Raw genomic sequence first — 17,688 nt, forward strand, 5'->3', positions numbered from 1 at the left:
CTGTTTGTTTATTATACGGACTCTAATTAGACAAAGTATGCTAGACATATAAAATACATTTGCAGACAGGATGGACAGAAGGGTCTCATGGAGTCGACTAACAGGAAACAGGAAAATGAATCAAGAAGGCCACATGATTATGGCTGTGGAAAGAGGAAGGTGGGCGGATGAACTCACACCAGAGAGGTGACCTGCAGCTTCTCCTCAGTATTGTATCACAGGTTGTGGTGAGTATGACAAAGTAACCCATTAACCCATAACAGAAATGAGGTGTTTCTTTTTAAAACGAAGATTTGATATCCTGAACCATAAACACTCTGGTTTGGTTTGAAGACCACAAAGAAAGTTAGTATGGCCAGAGTATGAGGCCAACAGAGAGGGCATCATGAGGTGAGGGCAGAAAGAGCTCAGAGACGTTTGGTTTTATTCTGAACAAGTGAGAGACAAAACCTGGCACTCTGCTGGGTGGATGGGACAGGGATAAAAGAAAAGCTAGAGGTTCAGCATAAAGGCAGAGAAGCCTCTTAAAGACTCAGGGAGTGCGCAGAAGTGGGCCATTGAGAGAGAGATTTTGGAAGTACAATCAGCGGTATTTTGCTGTTAAGTTGGATTTGGGGCAGAAAAGAGGAGTCCTGAGCAACAGGGTGGATTTATAATCGCCCTTTCCTGAGAATGGAGAGCTGTAGGGGAGGAAGCAGTGGGGGCAGGGTCGAGGTGTCTAATGTCTGTTTTGGATTTGTTAATTGTGATGCCTACCAGGTGTCTGAAGACAATTGCCCAGTAGTTAATTGAATCAGTACAAGCTTGGGAAAGAGATTAGGAAAAAGAAAGGACATTCTACGTAGGTTTCTAGTGTGTGATGTTAAGTGGTGGGGGATGTTTAAGGGTGGAGATTATTGGGAAGCCACTGAGACAAGACCCCTAACTAAGTTAAGAGAGTTGTGATGGTATCCCAGCTAGTTCTCATGACTGCATTGTTGGAAAAAGAAAAACAAACAAACAAACAAACAAAAAAAGTAAAAGAAAAGAATAAAAAAAAGAAAAAGAAGAGGCAAGGCTCTTCTGTCTTTAGTTCTTAATGACTTCCTGTCTCTACCACGTGACCATTTCTACCCTATAGGAACTCAAGCCATGCCTTTTACCAAGATGCTATGTAGCACAAGAATGGAGATGGGCTTGTATGTATGTGACTCATAAACCGGTGTCATGTTGGCTGGACGTCTTAGCTCCCTAAATTGTGTTAAATAAACTTGTTGTCTTTATAAAGTATGCAACCTCAGGTGTTTTGTCATTCAAATGGAAAGTTGATCCGTAGAGATGGAGTTAAAGCAATAAGACTAAATGCTCCTTAGAGAAAACGTGGAAAGCAAAGACAGGATTTACAGGTTGCTTTCTCTGGAAAGTATTCTTTCTGGCTTCCACTGCAGTGTCCTCCCTGAGACATGGCCTTTGGAGTGAATGCTGAATTTCTCCTTCTCTTTCAAAGCAATATTTATATCCCCATGGAGCCTACCTGCTCTAACTTCTGGAGGTGTTACATTATATCAATCATTAAAATTCACCTTCATCCTACATTAAACTTAATTATATGCAATTCCTTAAGAGTGGAGTTACAATTGACTAGTTTGACATGTTGCAATTTACAGATATTTAATTAAGATACCATTTGATTTTAACCTTTGCAGCTTTATTTGTGTACATTAGAGCCAACTATATTTGTAATGTTTCACATTATTTTGGGATGCCCTTGGCAGCCTTGTACAAGGACAAGGGGCATCAATACTTTGGCAAAGTGAGCTTGTTCCTCTGAATTTTCGACATATTTTATGCCTCTTTAAATACTGTTATATTATAGCCAAGTCTTTTGTATGTATTGCCCCATTAAAAGGTCAGTGTAGAGAAGGTAAGAACCTCAGAGGCTGGTGTGTGGCAAAGAAAGTTTGTATTTATTTGGGCCTATAAGCAATAAACCAAAACCCCCAAACCAAAAAAGCCAGTGTACTTTCTATTCTTTCTTGGGAAAGGATTCCTGCTCACCTTGAAATTTTTGTGATATGAAGTTAATGTGCTCTAGCACTCTTAAAATCAAAGCAGTATGGGCAACGAGGGGAAGTGGTGACTCGAGTCCCAGCCACACCTTCTCCTAGCAGTAATTGTGTCAGAAAATTCATGACTGTGCTGACTTCTGTATGTGCCCAATTAAATAAAGCCATGTTAATCTTAAAACATTGCATACTTAAAGTATATAGGGGGTGGGTCGGAGGCTAAGGTCCTGTTCCCCAATTGTTTCTTGATCTATCAGTAAAGAAACCAGGAGTCAAGTGCTTGGTAGAAGGAAAGAGGCAGGACTTCCAGGTCCTGGGAGGGGGGGAGGAGATGCAGAGAAAGAAGGGAGTTTTTTTTAAACCATGATTTGGAGGGACAAAAGGTGACCATCCATGTGAGATTCTTGGGCAGAGCAGACACAGGCTGCTTTTCCAGGTGGTAGGTTAGGGTGTTGAGCTGGGACTGAAGGTAACTGAGCAATTGAAGTTGAGGGCAGATTTAGGGTGATGAGCTAAGGTATTGGGAAAGGCACACTAACCACAGGAAATGAGTAGTGCCCAGCAATTGAGCCAAGAAGGCAGGTTGAAATTGAGCAATGTGTGTGTCTGTGTTTTGTGTCTGCAGATCTGAGGGGGCAGGTTGCACAGCCTGTTCCCAGACCTTAAAGTGGGGTAGCAAAAGCTACATGCTACAAAAGTATATAAAAATATCGACAAAAGGTCAAGGAGCTTACAATATGGATCTCAGAAAGTATGCCTGGAATTTTCTAGAAATATCTCTTGTTGCTCAGAAAACAAAACAACAATTGTATGCAAACAATGGCCCAACTGGAAGAGATCCTGTTAAGCGAATCCCTCAGTAATAACCTAACCAAGGCCAGGCATGGGGTTCATGCCTACTAACCCAGCACATGGGAAGCTAAGGCTGGAAGAATGTTGAGTTTAAGGCCAGTTTAAACTATAGTGCGAAAGTCTGTCCCTGAAATGAAACCAACAAACCCAAGGGAAACCCAGCCAAATCATCTCCTGAAGAGTCTCCTGGCGGTAGAGGACAGGATCCCGTGCCACCACTCACGCTCTGGCCTGCTGCGTAACTGCCTCTTTGCTGCCAAAGAACTGAATCTGGCTGGATCGTCACCTCTAGTGATGACGAGAAGACACGGTTATGTGGATTAGAGTCTGCTGCTCGGTGCCAAAGAGTTCCAATGAGCCACAGTGAAATTCAGTTCATCTTGGCTGTGCCCAGCTGAATATGTCAAAGGTTCTAAAGTGCTCTGTGGAGAACTTTGGATTTTATGGTCTGGCAACAAGAGCATCTGGAAATGAAAGTTAACCAGAGAAGAGAAGCAGGCTTATACTTTCTGTGTCATGTACATATTCTGAGTTTAGGGCTCAGAGCCCAGCTTAGGGTAGGCAAGGTCAAGCTGCAGCTGGCCTTGGTTTCCCCCTGTCATTTTGTATTAAAGAATGCAAGGAGCTAGGATCCAACTTGCCAGAGTAGTTTAAGATTGTCTCTTGTGGTGGATTAAATGTGCTTGGCCCAGGGTATGGCCTTGTTGAAGTATGTGTGGCCTTATTGGAGGAAGTATGTCATTGTGTGTGTGGGCTTTAAGGCCCTCCTCCTAGCTGCTTGGAAGCCAGTCTTCTTCCAGCTGCCTTCAGACGAAGAGGTAGAGCTCCCAGCTCCTCCTGCACCATGCCTGCCTGGATGCTGCCATTCTCTCACCTTGATGATGATGGACTGAATCTCTGAACCTGTAAACCAGCTCCAACTAATTGTTGTCTTTATAAGAGTTGGCTTGGTCATGGTGTCTGTTCACAGCGGTAAAACCTAACTAAGACGCCTCTTGGGTAACACGTTGCTTTGTGCTGGTATTCTGTCTGATGCTGGATGATGATGAAAACACTGTGAAGAACATATATCTCTCCACGCCAGCATCTCAGGAGTCTTTCTACTGGGGTATACGGATGGAAAGAGTGTGGAGAGTAGGGGCTGTGTATTTCCACACTCAAATATGCTGACAATGTTGATCACTCAATAAACTAGTCACAAAGCCAACTGACTCCCTTCCCTACCAAGTTCATGGCTTGCGACTTCCTGATAAGCCTGAGATGGCCACTAGCAAGCAAGGGCTTCTACTGGGATAGAACTTGAGAACTTTGCAATTGGGTGGGACTGGGCAGAGACTAGCACCAAATGCAAAAGTGTAGTCATTTCTTGACTAGGCCATTGTAAGTTAAACTACTGCCCTTTGTAGCAATGAACTAATTAGCTTAAAACCATGAAAGAATCTTCCTGATCTGAACCTCTCATGTAGACAGATTCCCTGATAGGCAGTTAGGGAGAGGGACCATGACTAGGTAACAAAGATAGCTAACTTCCATGGTGGCTGGTCTCTTCACCATCCTCTGAACGTGATACAAGAGTCTGGCAGTTGAAACAAAGGCCTTATGGACTTTTCCCCCTGCAGGTAGGGCTTCTGCTGGTGGACTGGCTCAACACGATCAAGGCATGTTGGTCAATCAGCCATTTTGCCTTTTTTCAAATTGACCTGCCCTGAATTAGAGAAGACCCTTCAAGGTCGTTGACATCTCCAGCCCTCAAGGAAACGCTGACGGTCTTTGGCTTCTCGAATCTTCTCTCTGTTTTGCAGATGGTTGTTTTCCTCTGTTCCAGATACATGTGTTTCCTCACACCTAATAAAAGCTCTTCCTAAACTCCTGATTCTGTCTGCTCCTGTTTGCTGTGTTTGAGATGTCTCAAGCTGCTACCTGTCCTGCTTGACTTTTTTTCCTGCCTTTTGCTTCTTTAACTGGTAGAGAAAACAAATCCTATCAGGACCTCTGAACCTGACCAATTGTACTCCTATTTGCTCCAGGAACTCTCCCTTGACCAGTTTGGCCTAAACGTAAAAGTGACCCACCTACAAGTCTCGTAACTCCCAGCCTTCTGTCCTTTCTCAACTTCATTATCATAATTATCAATGTGCTGCCTCAGTTGGTTTGGAGTACGTATGTTCCAGCTCCCTGATGGTAAACAGGATAACACATGTATCCCTGCTCTGGCGTCCTTCTCAGACTCAGTAGAGGTTATGTGTACATTAGGATATATGTGTTATTATTTCCATGGTGTGTGCTGCACCGTGGTCACTAAAATGAAGTCCCTTTGTCTTCGTATTGGGACTGTATGATAGCAGAAGCTTTCTCTTGTGTCTTCTGTATGCTCTGATGGTTTAATCAGGCTGGAACTCACCTGGCTGCTTTGGCTGATTTCTCACTCATTTCTCTGCCCAATGGCAAGTAGTGAACTACCAGGGGGAGTGACTGCATTTCAAGCAGGGGCCACAAGACTATAGATCCACAGCTCAGTTTAGCTCATTTCCCAGTTCCATTCAGTGCTATGCCTCAGAGATTCCTGTTGGACAAACTCATCCTTTAGGTGTTCACAGCTAGCCACTGGCAAGTTCATACAAGCTGTCCACAAACTGAACCTTTCTTTTTCACAGTTTTTATATTTGCTACATCCTTGCCTACTCCCCCATTCATATTCTCCACCTCCTCCCCCCATTTCTCTGCAGAAATGACTCAGTTACCTGCTACACCAGCAACCAGGTAGCTACTACAGCTGGACAGGAACTATGCCAAGATTTGATAGGTATTTTTGTTATGTTCTTCCTAAAAATGAGATTTAACATACATCACTGTCCAAATGTTACCTGTTCTCTGTGTCGTTTCCTCCTCCTTCCTGTTTCTATCCATCTTCCTTTTTTCTTATCTGTACTTACACTTAGATGTTTTATTCACGTCCACTGACCCTTCACATTCTGCTTCTCTATGGAAGCAGAGAAGTTTCTCGTCCACTGAGCCTTCAGAGATGTTTACCCATGGGTACGAAGAGATCAAATAAACAGGAACTTAGGTTAATTTAATAGAAAAAATAAAATATGGAATAACATTGATTTGGGCCAGTATCAATTACAACTGTTCTATATTTTACAAAAAAACAACTGAACATTTTACACATGTACAGTATTTTTCAGCAAAGTGGATTTGGATTTAACAACAGGTCACTATTAATTAGTGAATTAAAGATCGAAAGATAAAAGAAAACAGAAAATAGGGCGTTTGTCTCCAGAGGATAAGAGCATTTGTCACGTCTCCAAACTTTGTGCTATCCATCACATATACTCATCATGAATATATATATTTATACATAATATATAACATTAACGTAAACTTTGAAAGCATTATGTTCTAGTTAATAATGTAGATAAATGAGGCAGTAACACAAGAGTTGTTAAACCGGTATTTCCGTGATGTGCACCTGCATCTTCGGTGGGATGTGGGATGCACGGCGGTGGACCCCAGTGATTTTGCTGTCGTACTGGTGGTTAATTTTCTAAGGACAAAGACATCAGCTTTATCTTTTGTATCATTGTGACCTTGTGCCTCTAATTGTATAGACTTGCCTAATCAACTCCATTTGTTTGCAGGCAAGTCTAGTCTTTGCCGTCTGTCTGGCTTGTGTTTACGTCTGTTCATTTAAAGCTTGTGTGTTTAAACATAAGGAGAATACACTGTGGTTAGGAATCCCTCTGCTCCTCAAGTCAGAAGAGCCAACAGTGTTCTAAAGAGGAAAAAGTTGCCCAGGATAAGCTGCCAATTCCTTAGTTCCTGTGAATCACCTGACTCGGTAACATTGGAAAGGGTTCAATAGACCAATTTCTCATTATGTACCTGCAGCTGGAAGTGAACTTTGTTGCCTAGGGAGATTTCCAGGGTAGGCTGTTTACTGCTTGTTTGTGTGAGCAGGGACTTTAGCCTCCACATCCCAGCTCCTTCCCAAGAGCACCACTGTCTTCTCAGCAGCGAAGCCACAGCATCTTGGAAGTGCGGCTTTCCAAAGCTTAGAGCCTGGAGATACCTGGCCATGTCCCCAGTCCATGAGGTCACCGCGGAGATTTGATAGGACAAATGAAGACGTGTGATATCAGTTATTCTCAGAGGAACTACCAAAAGAGTTCTCAGGTTCATAATTTTCAACCATAGATGCAAAGCAGTTTCTCTATCGATCAGTATTCTAGGTTCTACGAAATGTTTACGGAGTCACAGAAAACCAGCGAACACATTTCGAATCAGACAGACAAACTGACCCCAGCTCCGTGACATTCGGTGGACAGGTGCATAATAAGAACATGACCCCTAGTTATAGAAGGACAGAGGAATGAGAAAATACAGAACCAGGAGGGTACAATCATGCCACCCACATTCAATTTCCAGTTTTATTTCCTTAGAATGACAGGAGGAGACAACGCGCATAATAAGCACCATTGAAAATCGCTGCTCCACTAGTGTAAGCGTGAGCTTAAATATTATTTAAATAAATTTCATCTCTTAAAAAATACAGGACTTCTTAGAAACCTTTGACCCCAGGAAGAAATTTCCTGCATCATAATCCAAATGTTTCCCACTGTGACAAATGTAATTTCTGATGGTAGTTAAAAAAAACAGTAGGGGGCAACGGCTAGATAGCACCGAGAGGTTGTACAGAGCCTACAGAAGGCTCTCTGGGCTTCGGGGGACCTGGACCAGCCTCAGCCCTTCTAGATATCACATGCTTCTACCATCCATTTGACTCTGTAGAACAATCCATTTTACCAGCTGTGTAAAAAAATAACCCAATTGACAGTGTTTGAAACGCCAGTGGCAGAAAGTCTGTCTGATGAAGCCAGTGGAGGAGACTTATCAGGTAAGAAAAGTGCAAAAAAAAAAAAAAAGACCAAAACAAAAAAAAAAAAAAAAAAAAACCAAACAGAACAGAATGCAAGGTACAAAGCAAATCATGTGTGGGAAGGTGTCGCCATGGAATCGTGAAACACCAAGACATGACATACTGTGCAAGACGTTCTCAGGACCCTAAGGTCCAGTTTCCTGTCCTTTTCCCTGGCTGCAGACGAAAGCCAGAAAAATGACTGAGGCAAAAGCTCTCTGTTCATTCTGATCTATGTGTGCTTTTGTGATGTTTTTGGGGAAAAATTATTTTTTAGGAATTTTTAAAGGAGAAACAGTGAGTGACTGCAAAGGAATATAATGGACCTTCAAGCCAGGGCAGGAAATCAAATCATTACTTTAACGTCAAATTTTGGCATCAAATACTTTGGTTATATAATACTGTCTCTGTGATTCTGGTTGTTTAACACTAAACAGCCAGTTATAAAAGGTAGGCTTGTTGTAGGCTTTTTCTTTTTCTTCTATTTAAGTTCTGTCAAAACAGTTCACCATCTCCCTGCACAAACTTGAGATAGAGAGAGAGAGAGAAAAAAAAGATAGCAAGAAAGAGAGAGGTGGTTTGCAGTTTTTGGCTTTTTTTCTTTAATAATATGGAATAATCTATAAGTCTACAGGAACAGGGATGTAAGGTGGCTGCTCAGCCTTGGAATGTACATGTTTTGCAGCACAGTTGTTGTAGAACTTTCCGCTGACATAGATTGTTCTTTTTCACAAGCATACAGAAGCCTCCTTCTGCCCAGGACTCTTCCGTTGCTTTTCCGGAAGTCAGCAAGAGAGAGGGGGAGTGGAGTGGAGGGCAGCGTGACACACCGAGGTAAGTTTTGATTGGCCAGAGAGGTAGATTTGGGGGATTGGAAGAGGTCATTCAGGAGCAGGCACAGGGGGGAATTTGGTCCACCCAAAGTGATTTCAGTCAGCAGCAGTGTTTTCAAGGAGAAATATTGCAGTCCAGTAGTAAATGTGATTGGTATCCATTTGTGAAAGGAAAAAGAGAGTGGAAAAAAGAATAAATTAGAAATCAATAACATCACAAGCAAGGAACTTTTCTTCTTGGAATTATCAAGAGCAGAAAAATATTCAGTCATTTGTACCATATTTCATAGAATCCAAGATACAATGAATCCAAGACAGTTCAAGATTGGACTGTTACTTCAGTATCACAAGGTAATAATGCTTACACTGTGATACCATAGTCTGTTAGCAATTGGAATTTTAATTTTATTCTTATTCACAGTATGTGATATGATGCTCCGTGTATAGTTCTTCGATGTTCATTTGAACTGCGGTTAAATGACACAGGAGAACCAGCAGCCACAGGCTTCATTCAACTCAAGGTACATTTCTGTGGCTAAGCCTAAGATGTAGGCATGACACTTACAGCCCATCAACCTGATGGTCAAAAGCAATAGTGAGTTGTCATGAATTAACACACATATCTGATTCCAGAAATATTAAACTGCAAAACAATTGTCTTAGAGTCAAAGAAATAGAGAGTTGAAAAAGGGACAAGCTGAAGTCCTTTAGAGCACTGGCCATGTCACCAAGGGCTCAGAGGACCTCATTCTCCACAGATTTGAGAGTAGCCTCATTGCAAACACCAGCTCTTCATTTTCCACTCCAGCCCACAACTTCCGTTCGACCAAGTTGCCATACAGTACAACCTAACCCATGGTCAGCATGGCTTAGCAAGCTGGTTTGGGGCTTCATTAATGTTAGGTGTTCAATCTCAAATGCTGGAGGGGAAAACTTCAAGGGAGATGTGCTGTAACACTTGGATTTTCCTTGGAAACCTGTGTATAGACTTTTAAAAGAAAAGTTCTGGTTGTTTTCCATTATAAAAGGCGTGTGCTGGTAACTGATAGCCGTGGCCCAACTTCTGGCTTCTCACCCCACATTGGTGTACTAAGAATTAGCCCTGGCTTGCTCTAAAAGCACAGAGTGCGGTGGGCCCAGCCTACTCTGCTATACTACCTGTTCTGAAACATAATGAAGATGAAGCCACCATGATGCTTCAAGGAAATAAGACTACAAATGAGTGTGTATTAGTGTTCTCATTGGCTCCCTTCCTGCTGTCCCCTTTTGAGGTCCCTAATAATGAGCTGTGGAATAATCCCACAGCATTGGTAATATCTTCGTCAGTGTATGTGGAGTGGAGATCTAAATACAGCGTACAGACTCCTAACTTCACATTCTGCCTTTCCCTAGGACTATAGTCTTAAAACCAAGACTATTCCAAATGCAGTCTCCAAAGATTTGTTGAATGATAGTTCAAATACAATTGATTTCTCTACTGAGATATACTTTGTGTGCAAAGTTTAGTTACAAAGTTAGGGTTTCCTCAGTACTGATTATGCGGAAAATCAAAACCTAATGTGGGCCTTTGAATAACTGAAACGTGCTGCATTTACAGGTGGAAGCAGTGCCTGTGGAGAAGTGAGAGAACCTGGCCTTTGCCAAGCTGGTAGAGGACGTTCCTTAACCTGGACTGCAAATTAGGGCCACTTAAAAGCTTCTTAAAATATCTATGTCATACTATACCCTTCACAATTCAGTCACAGTCTTTGGGGACAGTGTAGGTCCTAGAATTTGAATAAAAACTGTTAATAGCAAGAAAAGCAGACTGGCCCCACATTGGAAGTCCCAGGTTCTAGGTTTTCTCCATCACTTTTTAACACCACATCGTGGCTTTTCCTGCTGGAATATTGGAAAATTAATTCCTAGTCTTACACGCTCTGATACTATTGGATTAGGATTCAAATATTAAAATGATAAAAAATCCAAATAACCAAACAGTGGCAAGCACTAGGGAATATTAAGTGATTAAATACTATGCCATAATTAAAAGGAAGCTGATCAAGAAGTTTCAAAACATAGGACTTAGGAAGTTATTTATGCAAAATGCTAAGTGTTCAAGGGAGGGTATGAAGTTCTATGTGTGAGGCACCAAAAAATCTGGACAAAATCTGTATGACAAAAAAAAAAAAATAGAAAGAAACAAAAAAACCCCAACAACCCGAAAAGGCTACATACTATATGTTCACAAATATTAGATGTTTTGCAAAGAAAGACTCCATGGAGACAGAAAAAGAAAAAAAAAAAAAAGAAATTTAGAGAGTCCAGGAACTGGGAGAGGCAGGATGATAAATGGCAGAACGTAGGGGATTTTTAGGGCACTGAAACCATCTCATGTGGTATGATGAGATAATTGTACACACATGTCATGTATGGATACTCAAAACACAGCAAATTTATAGTGCCAAAACATATGCTAAGCTAAGCTATGGACTTGGATGATGATGGTGTGTCATTGTGGGTTCATGAGTATGGCAGATATAATTCTGTAGTGTGTGCTGTTGATAGTGGGGAAGGCTATGCACTTGTGTGCTCTTGGAATAGAGGCTCAGTTTATCTGTGAAGGGATAGCTGTTCTGAAAAAATAAAGTTTATTAACTAAAACAACTAACTGGAACTTTCTTGGGATTGCTGGTGATTTATTTCTTCCCATCATTAGAGAGAGAGAGAGAGAGAGAGAGAGAGAGAGAGAGAGAGAGAGAAACAAAAAAATGGCGTTTGGTGGTACCCAGGTGCCTGACGTAAGGGGACCATGAGTTTGAGTCCAGCCTAAGTTACACAGTAAGCTTCCGTCTTTATACAATGATAACAGAATAATACAAAGCAACATGACTCACTAAGGATGTAGATCAACGTCAGCAAGTATCCAGAAGATACTGAGCATATCCTATTAGATACATGCCTGTTAGTGTCTTTATTACAACGGGAATATGTTAGTCTGTAAAGTGCAAGGATCACATAGCAAATTCTGAAGCTGTACTCACCATCCTTGCAGATGGCTCCCATCTGACACATTCCCAAGTCTAATAGATAGCCACTGGGGCAGCTGGAGCAGTTCTTGAATCCTGGGCCATTGCATGTCAAGCAGCTGTTATCACATCTATAGGCAAAACACATAATTATTGAATCTCGGATCCATCTGCATGCGTGGGGATATGTACTGTCAACCTCTTAACATCTTCAAATGGGTTCTTCCTTTGAAGAGGACAAAAAATCCCTTTTCTTGCAACAGCTGTTAGATTTGACAACATCAGGAAAAAACATGGCAGGTAGACAGACACGGATGCCAAATGGGACAAGGCAAGTCCTGGAAACAGAAATGCTATTTTAAAATCTCTAAGATATGTGTGAAAGGGAAAGGGGAGATGGCTTCTTTGATAAGGTTCAGATGCCCGGCACCCACGTCAAAGGCAGGTGTGGTATTGTGCCTCTCTGTTCCCAGCACCGGAAGGAAGATAGGTTGAGGGAGCTTGTGCTTGACCTTTTAACCAAACTGGTGACCGATCCTAACTCAAAAAAATGAAAGGACAATTGAAGAAGACACTCTATGTTGACCTCTGGTCCACAGGTGCCTCTTACAAACATACACACACACACACACACACACACACACACACACACACACACACACACACACACACACACACACACACACACACATGCGAAGGTAGTCTTGAGGCATTAAAAATACCAGTCAATATGAACCAACCCTGCAGGTTAGTGTCCAAAGACACAGAGACTGACTCATACTTTATCACGAAAAGTCATCAGTTTTCTCATCATTTAGAAAGACAGTCCTGCGAGGAACTTAGCTCCCAGAGCAGCTGGACTTACCTCTTGCAGGACTTGTACCCACCCTCTGAAGAGTGGTCCAAGTAGTAGCTCACACTACAGCTCTGGACACATCTTCCCTCCTCCATGACATAACCCTCAGTGCAGTTAATACATCCATCAGCTCCAGCCCCTTCAGTGCAAAGCACATGCAAGAAACAGGAGAGAAGAAAAGCCTTAGGACAGGCTGAATTAAGGGGTTCTGTAGCACTCTGCGAAAGCCACACCCATCTGCCGCCATCTTTTTTTTTTTTTTTTTTTCTTTTTTTCGGAGCTGGGGACCGAACCCAGAGCCTTGTGCTTGCTAGGCAAACGCTCTACCACTGAGCTAAATCCCCAACCCCCATCTGCTGCCATCTTAAGCCATAACTTTGTCCTCTCTCTTACTTTCCTTCAGTGGGGCTGAGAGGGGACTCCTGTGTTTTTAACTATTCAGCAAGATGCCTGTTTTTCCAAGAAAGAGATGCCACTGGGATATTTAAATCCCTCACAAGGTGCTGATGACTCCTGGCTTTCTAGGAGAATTGGTGCATCGTCATCAGGTGAAATGGGTCCCCACACACTTCCTTAAAACATACTGAAAGCTGCATGAAACATGGCTACCGTCAAGTAAAATGACAACCACAAGTGGGCGTGTAGGGGCAGGAGTGGGAGAAGGTACCAGCACAGGTGGCGCAGAAGCGGTGGCAGGGCTGGCAATCGTGACCACTGAAGAACTGTCCGTCCTCGCAGGTGATAGAACAGCGGGACCCCTGGAGGCTGGGAGAAACATGGACAAGCTGTAGGCAGACTGTTGTCCTCATGACAAAGTGGTAAAAATGTACGGACTTCTTATGTAACAAATACGGTTCCCCTGGACACCAGAGATTTGGTAAGGCTGCACAGTGAGGAAAGCGGCCCTACACCTCTCTTGGTACTTGTAATAACATCTGCAGCAGTCCTAAGTGCTGCTAAGCCTCTCTCTTGAATGTGTCAACGTCCAGCATTCTTCAACCTTACTCTACATCCAACAGTAGATGTAAAAGTTTTGGCAAGAGGCTAGGAAGGCGGCCCAGGGGTAAGAGCACTCACTACTCTTGCAGAGAACCCGTTTTGGGTTCCTGGCACCCACAAGACACCTCACTCCAGTTCCAGAGGATCTGATGCCCTTTCCTAGCCTCTGTGGGGATTACGTGCATATACAAACAGGCAGACAAAACAAACATAAAAATGAAACAAAAGAAAAACTCTGATGAACCAATTCTATGGCTGGCAATATCTTATGATAGCTTTGTACCTTTTGTTGTTCTTGTTTTCTGAGACAGGGTTTTTCTGTGTAGCCCTGGCTGTACTGGATTTCAATTTGTAGACCAGGATGGCCTTGAACTCACAGATATCTGCCTGCCTCTGTCTCCTGAGTGCTGGGATTAAAAGTGTGTGCCCCAACACATGGCTAAACCTTTGTTTTTATCAGGTGGTTGTGAACCATTTTATATCGGGGCCGGGAATAGAACTCAGGTCGCCAGGAAGAGAAGTCTATGCTCTTAAGCACTGAGTCATCTCTCCAGCCCTCTTTGCTACTTTTTTACCAGTTTATTTACTTAAGTAATTATGAGTAATTAAACAAAATGCAACCTTGCTCGACTTTTCTCTGCTGTATCATCTTTTAGTTTTCCCTGGAGATATATATATATATATATCCTTCTTCTGACCTCCATATCCTGAGTGCTGAGGTTACAGGCATACGATACTATGCCAAGTTTACAGCCTGATTCTGAGAGTTAAAAATCCACATTGGATTTGTATTGCTTCATATAAAATATTACTGAATGGCAACTGGCAAACTGACTCTACTGGAGATTGTGTATGTTTGGAACATGGTCAAATGCTTTCTGCTTTCTGATGGTCTGTATTGCTCCAACTTGTATTCTACTTGACTGTTTTGTCTATGGGTTATATTAATTTTGAAAATTGAAATTTACTTCACCCTCTGTTCATTCAAGACATTGGGAAAGTACAAAAGTAAAATAGCTGAAGAAAAGAATCATAAATACTCATGTTGGCGTTTTAATTCATGTTCATCCAGGTATTTAGGCAAGGGTATTTGTTCTTAGGCACTATTTTACAATTTACAGGTCTTCTGACATTAAACGGTCAGTCAGCTCAGAAGCAAGCACCTAGGAAGGGGCCTCGATGTGACAAAGGACAGCTTCCCCCAAAGTATGTGTCATTCTCAGGGCGTGCTGGCTTTCGGCCAACATGTTCCCTTCCTCCAGCTCTAGAGAGAGGCACAGTGCATCAAATGAACCCTTTTGTGGGATGAAATAAGAACCACTAAAAAAAAAGTACCACAGTTTAAGAAAAGATGCCTTGGCTCTCTAAGAAAGGACAGGCGTTCTAAGGTTGGCTTCCACTGGGCAGGAGACAGAGGCTGCAGTGTGTTGGGAGTGATGGAGCGAGGGGCGGGCACGAGCATAGTCACTGAACTCTGAGGCCGTCAGTTGCTTCCAAAACATAGGCGTCCTGAGGCCCACTAGTCCAGCTCAGAACCGCTTCCCTTCCTTCCTGCAGAAACCATCTAGGTAGGGCCTGTGCTAGCCACTTGGCTATTGAACCTCTGAGAGGAGGCTAGTGTTGTGAAGAAATTGAATCTTAAATATTCATTCAATTTTAATTCATTTATGACTGTATTTGAAAAAAAAACTTCAGAAGATTCAGTTGTTGGCAAACTTCTCAGCACATTTGGAATAAATGGCTTTATAAAATTTTTCTCTCAATTAGATTTAAAAGCTTCTTAATACCAATATTTCTCATAAAAATTATTGCCAAGTCTTAGACATAGGCTAAGGCCATATATACAATGCTTCAAAGACAATAAAATAATAAGGAATTTAAAGTAATTCACCAGTAATTTCTTTTATGTTGGCTACATGTTGTAATAATACATTTTGGATATTAAGATATTTTATTAAAATCACATCCCTTTTTGCTTTTTACCACTTTTAATGTGGCTTCTGGCACATTTAAAATTACATGCATGGATCTCATATTTCTGCAGTGTGTTCTGTTTTTAACTAGCTCCATAAAATGTTCTCTAAGAAATAAAGAAATAAGCTCACTAGTCTTTTATTTCTTATGGACTAGTTATGTACCAGATGTAAGTAATACATAAATGTTATGTTACAATAAATAAATGGTATGATGAATAAATGTTATCAGGCTATCATAGTTCATCAAAGTAGAGGTTAGTCTCAGCCTTTTAGAATAAGGATAATGGAAAACAACAGCATTTAAGTGACTTTGCCATGAACACAATTAATAAATGGGGGAGAAGGCTCACCACTACACTGTCCCTTTAAGATGAATTAAGTGAGGACAGGCGAGATGGCTCAGCTTTTACACATACTGGCTGCTCCTCCACAGGAGCCAGGTTTGATTCCCAGCACCCACACGGCAGCTCACAGCCATCTATAACTCATGATCAGAGGACCTGATGCCCTCTTCTGACCTCCCTGGGCATCAGGTGCACACATGGCAAACAGATGTACATACAGTAAAAACATACATACACATAAAGTAAAAGTTAAAAAGAAGAATCGGGGAGTTAAGCAGACCTGCATTTATCAAGATCATCAAGTATGGAGAAGCAAGGTTTTAGGTAACCAAATGCAGGTAGGAAAACAAAGAGCAAAGACACACGTAATCGTTAAGTGTAAATAACATTCCAGTACCAACGCTCATCAAGGACTCCTGCCGGGGAATTGTCTACACTGCTACTTCACTTTTGATGAAAGATGGTATGAATGCAACATCCTATCACTACCTAAACGGAATGTACTACAGAACTCTAACTCCATTGTAAAGGCTGAGCCCATGTGTGGTGGTGAACTCAGCATAGAAGCGTTGGAGCACTTCCTCAGGAAAGCATTTGTGCTGCATATTCCTCTCACAGTATCAGCTTTGGCAATGAGCCAGTCATCAATCTGGGGAAAGCATCTCCCGGTGTTAACTCTATGTGCATACTGCAGAGAGTCTAATGGAAGTGAAGCTGAGGTACTTAAGATAAGCGAATGACTGGGTGTGTGGAGAGAAATAATAAAGATAAGAGAGTAACTTCCCACCATTGAGAATTTAATCAGGCAGATTAAATAGCATTTACAGGCACTATCTGCCCAGTCATTCTCGACTGGCATAATGCAGGTCCGAATGTATAATAGACACTTCCCAAATGGTCATCTTTACTTATATCTGAATCATATTTCTTTTAAAAAATCACTTTAATTTTATGGTCTGTTTACTTATTTTGTGTGCTTGAGTGTCTCACCTACATGCTTGAATGTTTCACCTACATGCATGTATGTGCGGCACATATGTGTCCGGAATCAGTGGAGGTCAGAAGAGGGCACTGGAACTTCTAAAACTGGAGTTACATATAGTTGTGAGCCACTGTGTGTTTGCTGGGGATTGATCCTCCGGCCCAGCAAGTGCTTTTAAACTGCTGCCCCATCTCTCTACCCACTGAATCATTTTCTTTATAAGGAATTTATTTGGACTATAATCCTTCCTTAGCCAAGATGGCAACTCACTTTCCCCCACATCTAATTGTAGAGAGAACACAAATAAGGAGGAAGTGCTTCAGTGAGAGTCAAACCAAGGGCAGGTAGAAGAGAGCTGTCCGCTTACATGCCGACTCATGCTTTCCTTTCTCTTTGCTCTGCAAATCTCCCTGGATTGTTCGTCTCTTGCTGGAGCTCATGCTCTTACCTTAACCCGCCCTTGCACTCTGTGCAGTTGTGAAATCCAGTGCATGTCTTACAGTTCTCGCTGCACTTCCCACAGATATTTTTCTCTGTTAAGACAAGAAAAGCAACACAGTCATACTGTGTTTCCATAAAACAATGGAGACGTTCCAGTGTCTACCACTGTGCTCTGCAGTGCTCAAGGTGTATCTGGAAAGCTGCATCAGAAAGTTCCGGTGGTAGATTTCATGAACGGTCACAGCAGGAAGCACCACGCACCTGTTTGGCACAGTGCAGACAGACCTCAGACACTCTAAGTTGAAAGGTTTATAGCTTTTACTCCTTTCAACTCTCTTTCCAAAGCATGGTTTTCTAACTGATGAAGCAGGAAATCTCATTCATGATGCAAGGATCATATTGGTAAGGAACGGATGTAAAAATGATTATGTTCC

The 17,688-nt window shown here is 42.1% G+C and overlaps 1 protein-coding gene across 2 annotated transcripts in view; it reads right to left on the reverse strand.

Moving 5' to 3' along the window:
• Pcsk5 (proprotein convertase subtilisin/kexin type 5) overlaps window positions 1-17,688 on the reverse strand; it is a 409,124-nt gene that overhangs the window by 123,671 nt on the left and 267,765 nt on the right. The window contains exons 17-21 of one of the 2 annotated variants that reach the window (XM_032891693.1): window positions 17,262-17,346; window positions 13,180-13,277; window positions 12,522-12,651; window positions 11,672-11,787; window positions 8,304-8,588 (exon numbers count right to left, since the gene is read on the reverse strand). In XM_032891693.1, the coding sequence (XP_032747584.1) occupies window positions 8,473-8,588; window positions 11,672-11,787; window positions 12,522-12,651; window positions 13,180-13,277; window positions 17,262-17,346 (545 nt within the window). In that variant the 3' untranslated portion in view covers window positions 8,304-8,472. Of the gene's footprint in view, window positions 1-8,303; window positions 8,589-11,671; window positions 11,788-12,521; window positions 12,652-13,179; window positions 13,278-17,261; window positions 17,347-17,688 lie in introns of those variants that run through there. The other variant, XM_032891692.1, reaches the window with a different exon arrangement.

The sequence above is a fragment of the Rattus rattus genome, chromosome 2 (genome assembly GCF_011064425.1).
Source record: "Rattus rattus isolate New Zealand chromosome 2, Rrattus_CSIRO_v1, whole genome shotgun sequence".
NCBI classification, from domain to species: Eukaryota; Metazoa; Chordata; class Mammalia; order Rodentia; family Muridae; genus Rattus; species Rattus rattus.